Source organism: Struthio camelus, chromosome 6 (assembly GCF_040807025.1).
Source record: "Struthio camelus isolate bStrCam1 chromosome 6, bStrCam1.hap1, whole genome shotgun sequence".
NCBI lineage: Eukaryota > Metazoa > Chordata > Aves > Struthioniformes > Struthionidae > Struthio > Struthio camelus.
Window position 1 is genome coordinate 10,127,702 of NC_090947.1, and position 13,072 is coordinate 10,140,773.

Sequence of the window (13,072 nt, forward strand, 5' to 3'; positions counted from 1 at the left end):
CATGAGCTCTTCTAAAATAATAAATACATTAATTCTGCTGGTTATGATATTGCTGGCGCTGCCAGAAAAATGCCCTGGCACCATCTGATGGGCAAAAGCCAGTGACATTTGTTAGCTCTGCTCTTGCCCTTGCTCCCTGAAAGGCTGCTGAAAGTTCAGCTGAGTAGGCTGAACCCATATTAGAGCGCTTGGCTCATTTAAGAAAGATCATTAGCAGGTAGTTTTGCACAACAGGGCTAAGATGCTTCAAGGGATAGGGAAAGTCAACCCAATTCTCTCCGCAAATTCAAAGTGCTAGTCTGTGATTTACTAATGGGGAGCAGTGAGTTATTAAGCTCATCACAACGCAGCATCCTGCTCCCCTAGTCCAGAGGGAGCCAGCTATTAATAAATCAGAACCCAGTGCTAAGCTACAGGGATAAAAGGATCTACATTAATATGAAAATATTAATATCTGGAAGAGCAGATTATCATCTAAATGGGTTAGAATGAGATAGCACCATTGTTTAGAAAAAAAGGCTTGCTTCAAATCTTATTACAGTTGTAATCATGCTAGCAATGAAAGATGTGTTTAGACCCTTGAAAGTGCTTTGGATGCTTGGTAAGTGCAGAGACCATGCTGGGGGGTTCAAACATCTGCCCGAGAGACTTGCCTTTCCTCCTCAGCATCAGCTGGAGGATTAGCCTGAACAAAGCAGGGACCGTGGATACAACCAAACGGGCTGCTGCTGCTGTTCCTTCTGAAGGGTGTGTGGCTCCCGGAAGCATTGCTCTCCTCATTAAAATGTGCATTGCCCACAGAGACCCCAGTGACTGGTGACAAGCTTTTCTGATCCGCTTCCTTCTGAAACTTTATCCAGAGCCACAGAGGAGGTGGGTGGAAATCTGAGACAAGGCTCTGTTCCCCCTCGCTCCTGCAAACCGAAGGGAACTCCCAATAGCAGCACCTGCTGTGATGGGAAGGAGCAGGATGCAGGACTAGGCGCGTCGTATTCAAGGGATGTTTCTTCCTAGCCTGGGCCAGGGCCTCATGGCAGCTCTCTGGGGGCACCTCCTTCCCAGTTGCTGGAGGCGCTGTCTGGTACGGAGCAGGCGAGCACTCACAGCCTGATGCCCTCTGGGCCTGGTCGTTTCTTCCCTGGTTGTACTAACTCAAGCAGGATTTGCCCCCGGCAGAGAGTGCGGTGCTGCCTGGCGCATACAGGCAACTCCCTGGAAGCATGGGGACAGCTAGCGACCTGTCCATATTCATCCATCATGCCTAGCTGACAACCACCCTATCTCTGCAGTCCAGGCAGCTGCTTTCTTGGGTTTCTCTCCATCACCCTCAAAGGGTCTACGGTTCCTAGGGGGCTTCCTCAGTCAGCCCCCAGGGTGTTCCCATTGGTCTGCTCGCGGGAGCCCACCGGCCCCTCTGACATGGCCCGAGCCTGGGGCCTCACAGCTGTCTCCCAGCTCCTTCCACGCAGGATCCACGGTGGGATGGTCAGCATTCCTGCTCCCCTGGCTCTTGCAGTCTGCTTTCAGCTGATTGAAGTCTTTCAGGTCTGTGTCCAGCTCCATGGCTTCTGAGAGGATTTTGTGGAAAACAGACTTATAATCAGATGAGAAGCCCTCAGCACCTCTAAGGAGAAGCATAGTGTGGTTCACCTTGCAGCTCTGCAGCATTTGCAGGACTCAGGTTTGTGCTGTCTGGACCCAGGTTACCTCATGGCTGACCAGCATTGTCCCAGGCGCTACTTGTCTAGGAGAAGACCTGTGAGACAGCGCCACTTGTAGCTCACAAGAGTTGTTCCCAGGCTTTACTGTGAGAGTAGTTGGCCTTTGTAGTAAACTCGGTGACAAACTCAAGAACCCTGTTCAGGGGTTGTAGAATCTTTTTATCATTCTCATCATTTACATCTTCTTTTTATTTTAGTTCCAGTCAAAATATAAAATGGCCTGAAATTTCACTAACGGAGAAAGTTCTGCAAGGAAAATACAGCAGCTATTTCTGATGAGAAGGTTGAAGCTAAAGTTAGATTGTGGGGTTCAGAGCTGTTATTTTCTTTCAGCACCTGTGAAACTTCCAGCCTTAGTTACCAAATAGACAAACTTTCCAGCATGTCCTTCAGGAAAATGCACAGTCAAGCCAGCATTTTAGCTAATACTTCTTTCATCACAGACATACAAGATCTGTGCCTCACCAGCAGAGATGGTTACAGGTAAAAACTACTGCCCAGCTGCCTAGGGAAGCCTGGTGAGTAATGTTTAATCTACTCAAGACATGAAGGACCTTTCATAATGCATGGTTTTGATTTTCACAAATATTGAGACTATTCTCTGCATTAATGATCGAGTGGATTAAACATGCCCCGTTTTGCTAGATAATGCCCCCTCTGGAGTTCCACTGGGACCAAAGCAGATCTGGCATTTAAACTAAAGTAATCCCTGTTTAGTGAGTGGAAGTCTCTGGAGGGACTACGGTTCTGCATTGCAGCTGTGAAACACAGCATCTTCGCTGTTGCTTATCAGAGATCTGTGCTTCTCGTGGGAAGATTTTGCCCAAAGGATTCAGCCCTTGCCAAATTTTCAGCTGGATTTTGTTTGTTTATTTTTAATTTCTTCTTAAACATCTGAAACCAACAAACTTAAAAAATGCTCTAAATCTATCAACTTGAGTTAAGCCCTTAAAATAAAATAACAAAAAATTAATTCCTCCAGGCTGCCAACTTGTATTTCAAGACTTAATCTAGAATGGATTTAAATGACTGAAATTCTAAACCTTGAATGGAGTTTAATTGAAAAGAATCACTGCTTTTCTTTTCTCCTGTGGTACTGCACCTGTGTCACCCCAGCTAAGTTTCATGGCATCTGATTCATCTGAATTTTAAAATGGCTCGTATCAGTGTCAAACATGCACGTATGTGTAAAATGCTGCTCTTCTGATCTTTCTACTCCCTTTGCAGTGGCAGGGCATGCAGATACCTGCGGAGCAAGTCACCCATAGCCAGGTCTGCCTCCTCTCCTCCCCCTTCACAGTCCCCCAGGAGGCCGTTCCAGTGGGTGCTTTCTCCTGGTCTGTGCTCTCCTCTTTCTTTCTGTTTATACTGATTTATATTTCCAATCATGCAAAAAACTAGGGCAGGGATGGAGTCAGATATTTTGGGTCCAGAACAACCTCTGTTTTTTCCTAAGCTTTCTTCTATGCTGAAAGGCAGAATTTTAATATGATGTTATATGGGCCCTGGAGGTGGTATCAGGCTATGAATGCAGTTAGATCTCCCTCAGCTTCAGGGGTGTTCCAAGGAAGTGGGCTCTATAAATAAAGTATACCAATCCGTACTCCAGTTTATAAAGAGGGATGGTAGAGGACACACAGCTACAATCCATTCAGGGCACTTGTTAGTATTAGAACCCAGGGGAGAAGCTCTGTTTACTTCATAGAAATCTGTTTGTTGGAAATATCAACTCAATAAGCAAATTTCTCAGCCTCAGTATCTTAGCAGTGCAGACATTACAGATGAGAATGACCTTAAAACCTTTCCATTCCTAATGCAGCATTGTTCTGCCCTGTAGAGAGGTTTAGGACTTTGGGATATTAAGCAGAGAACAATCAATCCTATTATCAGGAAATAGCCTTCTAAGAACCCCCTAAGAACTAAATATAGTAAAAGAGTTATGCTTTTCCTAGCATGTTGCTTGTTCATATAATCTGAAATTCAGAGGTTACTGCATTTGAAGAGCTTTTCTGGAACTATTCAAGGAATATGGAATTTATCCTGCAGTGGCGTAAATGGGGTGGAATCTGATTTGGCTTTAGAAGACCTGCCTACAAAAGTCTGCTGTAATGGTACATATCTCCAAAAGATATATTTCATCTTCAGAACTGGCTGAGCATCTTGCCATGTTACAGCCGCATCACTGTACTGCACATTCCTAAGGCAATGCCAAATTCAGACCCTGCCTCCGACCGCAAGCCTCAGGATGCTGTGACGCACTGCTCAGGCCGGCTGGATGCAGAGCTGCGAACAGGAGCAAAGCAAAATCCAGGTCTGGATCCAGCCCCAGAGCCGCTGTTCTCCTGCTGCTAGGAGCACTAGTTGTACCCTACTTGTCTGACTAGGAATGAATGGGACTGTGTTGGTTTTCTTCCAGACTTCTTGTACTTTGCCTCATTATAAACTTCAACATGCACTGTCCTTTCCCCTGTGTTATCTCTCAACCTCCCTCAAGGGCAACGGTGCAGTGCCAAAGGGATACTGCTGTTAGGAATTGTTCTGGGCTGAGAGGACAGGCAAAAATTAACCTTTTTCCTGCTTGGTGTTTCAAACGGCTGCCGCCTGCAGGGAGAGGATGTGTTGAGAATGTGTGAGAGAAAACAGTGAAAAGGGAGAAAATCAGAGAATGAACAAAAAGGGAGCGGGAAAAAAAAAGTACAGCAAGGAAGCTAGAGACAAACTTCAAGTTGTGGATTATTTCTCACCCAGGCTCTAATTAGGAAGCCTCTTAGGGAACTGTGAAGCTGTCAGGCTGCCAAATGTCAGCGTGTTTATCAGAGATCAGGCAAGTCTTCTGTCTGTGGCGGTTACAGTTTGGTGCCGTGGTCCTCCCGGTTCCCTCCAGCATGTGTGACTAACACTCAGCGCTGGCACCTTGAGGGGGCTCTGAGACAAAGTGGAGGGCTCTTTCGCTTTTCCGTTACAAATCCAAAACCAAAACCTTTCCTGAGATCTGGCCTCTTCATTCTGGTTCAGTGCAGAGAGGGTTAATCACAAGAGTTCAGCGAGGCTTCAGCATTATGTGCCTTGGTGACTCAGATTCCCAGGGAAATCCCCCGGCTTATCTGATGGAGCCTGTTAGTCTGCTAATTGAATAAGCTCCTATTAAAAGTGCTGTGTTTTTTAATGACTGCTAACAAAGGGCCAGATTCTGATCAGATCTTTTTGCTTGGGACGGTTTTTGCTGATTGTCCAGCCTTGCCCCTAGTTACATCAGCGTTGGCCTGGAGAGAAGCAGTGCCTTGAAGGCCATGCAAGTGACTCCACCAAGCCAAGACCCAAACACGGATGGGGCCGCGCTCCGGACTGCACGCGTGTACAGAGCCAAAAGTAAAGCATGAACTTAAGGGCTTTCCTGGTGTAAGTGACATACCAGTTTGGCATCAAATCTTCTGTTGTAATGAGCCAAAACTTTGTGAAACTTTTCTAATACACAGGAAGCTCTTAATGGTGATGCTTGCAAAGAGGGAAAACACATCTATGGGACACTGCAGCGCAGCCATCAGAGAAAGGCACTTGTTGGGAGACTGTCAAGCGCTCCATGTACGATCATGGCTGCACATATCTAATGCACGATCCAAGTTGTGTTCTCAGTAATTAACTTTCTCAGTGTTGAAATCAGGTTGATTTGTTGATTTTGCATATAAAGTGTTGTCTATGTCTGCACAGAAAATGCTGTGTATGCCTCTGCATATGCACGCTGAAACCTTAACTTTAATTAAAATTAGGTGCGCTGTATCTGTATCTCTTGTCCTTTATGGGAAATGACTTTGCGAAGATATTTGCCTAATAGGAAAAGAAAAAATGTGGTTAACATTTAAAGTGAACATAGTTGGATTCCAACATACTTATGAACAAGAGCACAACAGAGCTCTGGTTTCAGCCAGGCCTCAGCCAGCCTCGTGACTGGGTTTAGCTTGCTGGCATGATCCTGTGACCACAATCGCATTCTTTGTCTCACCTGAAACTGCCCCAATTTCCCCAAGCTGATGCGACATCAGAGCCATGAAACATTGTCTAGTGTAAGAAGAAACGGAAATGAGATCTGGCCAACCTCACCACCACATATCTCCACACCCACTCAGTTCCTTTGTGTGTGGGTCCCCTTTGTTTTTCTCCTATGAAAGTTTCTATTAAAATGCAGGAGCTTCTTTTAGAAGGTCCCAGGAATTCGCACTGCCACTGAGCTGCTGCTTTAAAAGTTTCATAAGCAATCCATAAGTGCTGATTTTTTTCACACAATAACAATAGTGAAGTGTCAAAAAGCTCAAGCTCCTGTTATCAGAAGCAGAGTCTAAAAAATATTTTTCAGCCTCTTTTCTGTTCCCCATTCCTGAGTTGTCAGATGCTGTGACATGGCTCCATCACTCCACAACTAGCAGTCCCAACAAACAGAAAATTATTTCCAACTGGCAAACACGCTGTTTACTTTCCAGAAAAATTGCACTTTCCAATCTGACAGCTGATCAAGGGATCTCCTGCTGCTGTCAGCAGGAAGAAGTGTTTAAACACAGGGATGGAAGTTTAAACATTTTCTCATTATCACAGAATAAAAAAATTAAAAAATAATAAAAAAATAAAGGCATTGAGACTCTCCGACCACCTGCTGTGAGAGTAATGAAGCTGTGTCACATGACCAGCCGGCGAGGACTTTTATCTCTGCCCCAATATCATTACTGAAGTGACACCTGTCACATGACCCACGTCAGGGCTTTCATCTGTGCTCCCCAAATGCAGTTCTGGGTTGCGTGGGGGGTTTTGTTGGTGCTTTTTTTCCCTGTTAAAGAGCATTGCCCACTTGTGCCATTACAGACGGCGTTTTGCTAGTACTTAAAGCCCTCTGATTTTTTTCTTTGGGATATGCAGTCTGGCCAACAAACTTGCTCTGGGCTGAGGTAAAACAGAGAATCTTGGCCTGGGAAAGAAGTTATTTCATTTACTTCAAGATGTTTTTAAAGCAAATATTTAAGTCTGCTGTTAAACTCTCTTTACATAAAAGAGGATGTTCTCTAAATTAAAGTGTTTCTCCAAAATCTCAGATTTCTTTTCATTTTTTTTAGGTGGCAAGAAGAGTTTGATGAGCCTCAAGAACAAAAATCTCCATTGACATGCACTTCATAAACTCTCACCTGCTTTACCAATGCATCCTACCCCTACCAAGCAAGAGAAAGTCTTCTCTGGGAGAAAGGAAAGGTCAGTCCTGGGCTTCTCTGCCAATGTCTGGGATTTTTTGTGAGATCTTCAGCAGCAAACACCTAGCGTTTCAGATGGGCCGACATACATGACAGCAGTACTTAGCATTTACTCACCAGGACCAATTCTGTCATTACCTCAAAACAGAACATCGAACATCCAGATGTGACATGGGATGATCACCCACAACAACTAGATGTGGGCAGGCAGCTGGAGATAACAGAGCATGAATTCAATGGCCTTTCCCTGCTCCTGCTTTTCCCTTCCACACTCAGCCACTCACAAAGTTTAGTGCTCATCTGGCCCCTTCATAAGCCGATTCAGCTCACTAAAGGAATGGAGAACTAACGCAGGAGCACAGTCAATTGTTTTCACCTGTTTAGTAAATTAAATCAGCTATTCAAGGGCTTAGACAAGTCCAAAGAGCAAAAGAGAGAAACACTGCAATGCTATAAGCAGAGAGGGAAATGGGGAAGCAAAGCCACCTTTTTGGGTGGCAGTAAGCTGGTACATGGACTCAGATCTCACAGACTCCCTTTCAGGTATCCCCTTTTCCCTTCAGAGCAAAGAGTTCAGAGAGGCTCTTTGCTCTTTAATTACCCACCAGAATGGATCAGTGTAACCTACAGACTGGGGAGGTTCCTCTCTATTCAGCCTAAGCATCAGCCTGAAATCTACTACCGGTTAGTCCTGCTAAGCGTTTCTTGTTATCTTCTCTTCCTGACTCATCACAGCACATCTGGTCTCCCTGACAGCTGGTGCCCCTGAGATTGGGCAGGCCAGGGGATGGAAAATATACTGATATCAGTACTCCTGATATAAATAGTACTCCTGTTAGTGTAGGAGAGGAGTGGTTCTGGGGCAATTTCTCTTTGTCATCAGGCATGTTTAAGGCACCGGGCCTCCAGTGTTGGGTTAAAGAGCAGAAGAGGAATGTTGGGTTGCAGCATATCTTTCTGCCAGGGTCTTCTTGGCTTTCCTACCCTCAAGGCAGAGTGGTAGGAGGTGTCATTTGGCCCTTTGGCAATTTAGCATAAGAGCTTTGGCCATTATGGGATAGCAGCTATGTAAAACAGCAGAGCCATTCTTTCTCTCTGCTGCTCCAGGGTAGAAGAAATTTTTCCACTGATGTCCTGATAGACACGATGAGGAAAGTGATTCTGTTCCCATCATTAGATCCCTCATTGCCCATGCATAACAAGTCCGTTTCTTTAACACGTCTTGAGCATTTAGTGGCTCCCAATTAGGAGCAAACGTCCAGCCATAATCATTCCATGGCAGACATTAGAGATGTTGCTTCTTCACCGCATTTAGCCCAACCATTTCCAAGAGTGCAAAAGGAATGCAGAACACCCCTGTCCCAACCTAAGCATCGTTCACAGCCATTTTGGACAGGTAAATGACGATGCAGGGTAACTCAGAAGTGGAGAGCTATCTCCTATCTATGCAGGTCGCAATCCACTTTAGAAAAGTTCCTTATTTCTATCATTTTTGGGAAGCTTTTGCAATGCAACAGCCAGTGCCAACATGCTTAAGAATTGTTGCTTTTCTTCAAAAGAAGTTCTCTTCTCTCAACAAGTAACCTTGAACATGGGAAGTTAGCACGGAGATACATGTCCAAGTAGAACTCCATAGGCTCTAATCTGATCCTGCTTATACAGCTGCAAGGTCATTGCAATATTATTCCAGATTAATTGCATAGCAAATGAAATGCAGAAGGTCATAATATTAAGACAAAGTTGTCTCCAATATTGCAAAAGAAAGTCAAGCATTCACACACACCTGGGGAGAGCTTGGTGTCTGGGAAGTCTGGGTCCATGCAATCTAGAGGTAGAAAAGACTTTCTGGGACATAGCTTGCCTTTTTGCCAAGGCAGAGAACTTTAAGGATTGTGACATAACATAGGACATAACATTTTCCTCTTAACTGAGCAGCACCTGCAGCTAGTCTATACCCTCTTTTCCTCTGTAATTATGGCTATAACAAGGGAAAAGGGGAATGTAAACAGCTGTGCCATTTCCTGCCCAGATCTTCAGTGGCTGATTAACACTCAATGGACTGGGACAGGGAGGTATGGGTGGAGATATACCTCCATGACACCAAAATGCCTTCTTCTAGCTCTATGTCTGCTACCAATTTCTCTGGTGTTTCCCCATAGCTCCATCAGTGGTTTTGTTCTGATACCTCAATGCCCTGCTTAACTCTTGCTCAGAGACGTTCTCCCAGTCTTGCCAGTGACACTACTCAGATGAGAAAGATGTATTCAGGAAGGTTTGCACGCTTGCCCCTTGACTATTTGTCTTCCTTTTTTCTCCCAGAATGACTGTGAATTTACACTGAGTCTTCCTGTTTCTGATGTTCCAGAGGTGAGGAAAAGGCATCCCAGATAACTGGAACCAAGCGGACTAGAACATGAACACAGTAAGTACTTGCTTATTATTATATTATTATTATAATATTATTATTACTTCTGTATTCTTATAGGAAGAATCCTGTGAGAAATTTCAGAGTAATTGTAGCTGGGAAAAAAGCTCTCAGTGACTTGCCCATGTCTTGATCAGCACTCCCCTCAGACAAGTTTTCCTTCTCATGGCCTCTCAGTAGCCCCAAGAACAAGGTCATTAAAACACCCTGGTAACTCAGTGTGCCAGTGCTCTCTGCAACAGCTGGACCAAAAATGGCCCGTATTTGGTTCATCTTAATTTTTTGGCATCTCCCTGCTGCTCATCAACACCTGCATGCATTTGGGACCCAGTATAAGATGACCTCTCAATTCAGCTCTAAGCAACCAGTCTGCAATGCACATGTCTAATGCTCTGCTGGTGTGGAACCAGTATGCTGGTAATCCTGTTAGTAATGGCAGAAGCTCCCTCTAGGACATTATAACAAATAGTCTTAAACAATTCCTTTTGCTGACAACTTTATCCAAGAAACCATCTTCCCTGGAGACTTCACTCAACTTTTGACTAATCCCCTCCTTCCCTCAGGAGCTCTTTTGTTGAAGGAGATTGTAGGCAAACCCCAGGAATGACAGGTCTCTGTAAGCCTTGGATCAGCCTCTACATTCTTTCAATTGTCAGTCCCCATCTGTCCTGTTTGTACATCGATCTTCTGGTCCAGGGATCTCTCTATTAAGTGACACATGGCTGAGTTTATTCTGCAGGACCAACGTCCAGACTGTGCTGTTACATCTTCGTTGCCAAGTCAATCTTTATGACATTGCTTTCTGAAAAACAAAAGGCAGGACAGCTGCACAGTTTTGTTCTCTTCCACTGAAAGGTGACTTTTAAAAATAAAGCTCCCTGGACCAGACTCTGCCCTTGTTTTATACCCTCAAAGATTTTACTTTCTTTCACCAACCTCAAGAGCTATTTCAAAGGTCCTTGGTGCAATGGAGGGCAGAATCTGTCCCTGTTACAAAGGAATTACGGTAGGATAAAAATCCATGGCCGAAATCCCTGAATCAAAAGGGAAAATAAATCCTAATTCCAAATATTCGGCAGGGTTAGTGACTTCAGTTACTTTGCTAATTAACATCTGGTTTAAAACAAGCTCTAATCTTTCTGTAGATCCAACTACAGTTAGCTAGTACAGTAGCACATACACATAAGGGGCACTGCATTGTTTATCTTCATTTTGAGAGCCAGCATGAGAAAGGAAGCAGATTCCACTGATCCATAGATTCCTCCTCAGCAGGTAGATGGAAGGAGGTTGAACAGGGCAGAAAATGGATGGAGCGTTGGCATGGAGTATACATTACCCTGGGATAGACATCTGGCACTATCTGTTCCCTTTCTGAAATCAGAAGGAGAACAAGGGGGAGACTGTGATGATGTTCTGTCCCCTGCTGTGTGGCTCAGGGCCCACGGATTCATGGTTGAGCCTGGTATGTTTAGTTTTTTTTTGGTTTTGTCTGTTTTTATAACTTAATTCAGGCTGGCCAGTGAAAGAATGCTGGCCAATTTCATTATGTTCCCAGGAAATTCCATTCTCTCATGTGCCAGCGTGAGGCTGTTGTGCTTTAGATGCCTATCTACCTCTGATTAGATTTGAAAAAGCACACAGAACCCCCTGCTTTCCACTGGTAGCCTGTTAAAATGACAAAGAAATTACTGTTACATTTATAACCTTGCTTGCATGTCTGAATCCAGATGCCTTTTTTTTAAAAAAAAAAAGTATTTTAATAATCCAAACACCTTCACTTAGAGAATATCTTCCTGTAATTAACCATAGAAGAAACTTGAGCTGACGTTTAAACTTGTTTAATATGTTCTATAAGCAGCTTAGAAAAAAAGGGACACAATCACTTAGAAGCTGGGTTAATATTAAAATCGGTAATTTAAGAGTTTCCTACAATTTTCATGGTTTCCCTATTTTAAATTGCATCTTTGTGAAATACTCACAAAATCAGGTAAAACTGGCCAAATGAGTGCCCTACTTAAGTGAGTTGTCCCAGCAGCCTTAGTGGAACTGACAACCACATGTTTGTTGGCAGGATTAGTTCCTCTCTGATCACACAGAGGGAACAGCCGTGCTGTCTGCACTTAGCCGAGCAGGTGAACAGGGGAGGAGTTGAGGCTGCCTCCAAAACCCAGTGTGGCCACGAGGCTGGCAATGTCAGGTCCTTCTCGAAAGGACTCGGGGCTGTCCTGTCTGCCTGCTGTTGTCCACATGACCAGGACAGATGGGATAGAGTGAGGCTATGAGACCAGGCACTGAGTGCTGCAACTTGATTCTATAGCAGGCATGCACCATCTACCTGCCTTTGAAAATACCGCGGAGTAGCTGAGGTTTGCCTTGCTGTCCCAGCTAGGTTGCTTCTCAGCTTGGCAGACAATAGAGAGAGTCAAGCTAATATGGCCTCAGGATCAGCTTCCAGATCTGCCCTGCAGCATAGACCCAGCCAATGACACTGACTGGACACATGCTGCTAACAAATGCACAAAGTAAGCAAAGAGAGGGGATAAATAAAAAGCTATTTTCCTATAATTTCTTTCGATAACGGTGATTTTAAGTGATCTTTTGGTGATGGAGATCTTCTGTAACAAAAACAGGAGATCAAGAATATTGATGCTGGAGCATCATTTTAAAGTATCTCTTACTAAAATGCAAATACAATAAAACCAGGCATGTTATGAAATAAGGAGATTTTGCCTAGCTCTGCTCAGGTTTTGGCACATGCATAGGAGGCAGATTTTATCATAACATTAGGCCAATCTAACACAAAACAACTCCATTTCCTGAAGTTATCCCCATGTTATGGAGATATAGTAGAAAACAGAACGTGATCTGTAGCAGAGTAACCCAAATCATATCAGAAATGCCCAGTATCTGCTTCAAACGGCAATAGCGTTTGGAGTCCTAAGGAAAAATGTCTGCAATAATAAACTCCACTTTCCAGATCAGTGGCTCACTATGGCAGGGTGTTATGACACAGGACAAATCCAAGAAAGGAGAAGCTATGGTTTCATCCCTCCAATAGAGGACTATACATATTGCCATAACGTCTATTGCAACCAGCCCCCCGTTTAAATGAGTAGAGCTCTTTGTCATTTCTGGTACTTTAATGAGAAAATTCTGTTGTGTGTGAAATCAATACAAGTAAGCTATAAAACATGAAATTAACAGACATGGACAAAAGCAAACAAAGCAATCTGGTCAGCTTAAGCAAGGTGGAAGTGAAAGGATATTTTAAATGAAGAGGCATCAGAGGAAAGGGCACTGGTCTGACATTTGGGAATATTACAAAACAACCCTCTCACCCTGCAATGCTACCACTGTGCGTTGTGCGTTGGCATCCATTGGCTTACTGATCTCTTCTCTCTAAATGTGAGAAAATTTCCCACTTTGCTCACAGCCTGGGATATGGTGATCCAGCCCTGGGTACCCATACTTTTCTCCCACCTTTAATGCGCAAAGGAATTCATGTGCGCAGGGAAATGGCAGCAGCTTGGATAGTGGCAACCACATGCTTACCAAAGAGGCTCTCGCCCATTCCTGGTTTCTACCAAAACTTGCTTGAACTTCCTGAGAGATGACCTTTCTGGTAAGAAACAAACAGGTCACAGATTTCAGGTTGCAACCTCACTGCTGGGACTGTGAGCACTGACTGTCCTGTG

At 44.2% G+C, this 13,072-nt stretch overlaps 1 protein-coding gene across 12 annotated transcripts in view; it reads right to left on the bottom strand.

The window, feature by feature from the left end:
- Positions 1–5,410: 5,410 nt before the first annotated feature.
- Positions 5,411–13,072, bottom strand: part of CDK15 (cyclin dependent kinase 15) — a 45,871-nt gene continuing 38,209 nt past the window's right edge. For 4 of the 12 annotated variants that reach the window (XM_068948134.1, XM_068948138.1, XM_009684240.2 and 1 more), the window contains 2 exons: positions 12,930–13,067; positions 9,369–10,179 (listed from right to left, as the gene is read on the bottom strand). In XM_068948134.1, the coding sequence (XP_068804235.1) occupies positions 12,958–13,067 (110 nt within the window). In that variant the 3' untranslated portion in view covers positions 9,369–10,179; positions 12,930–12,957. Of the gene's footprint in view, positions 5,547–5,721; positions 5,778–9,368; positions 10,180–12,929; positions 13,068–13,072 lie in introns of those variants that run through there. The other 8 variants (XM_068948145.1, XM_068948143.1, XM_068948144.1 and 5 more) reach the window with 7 other exon arrangements.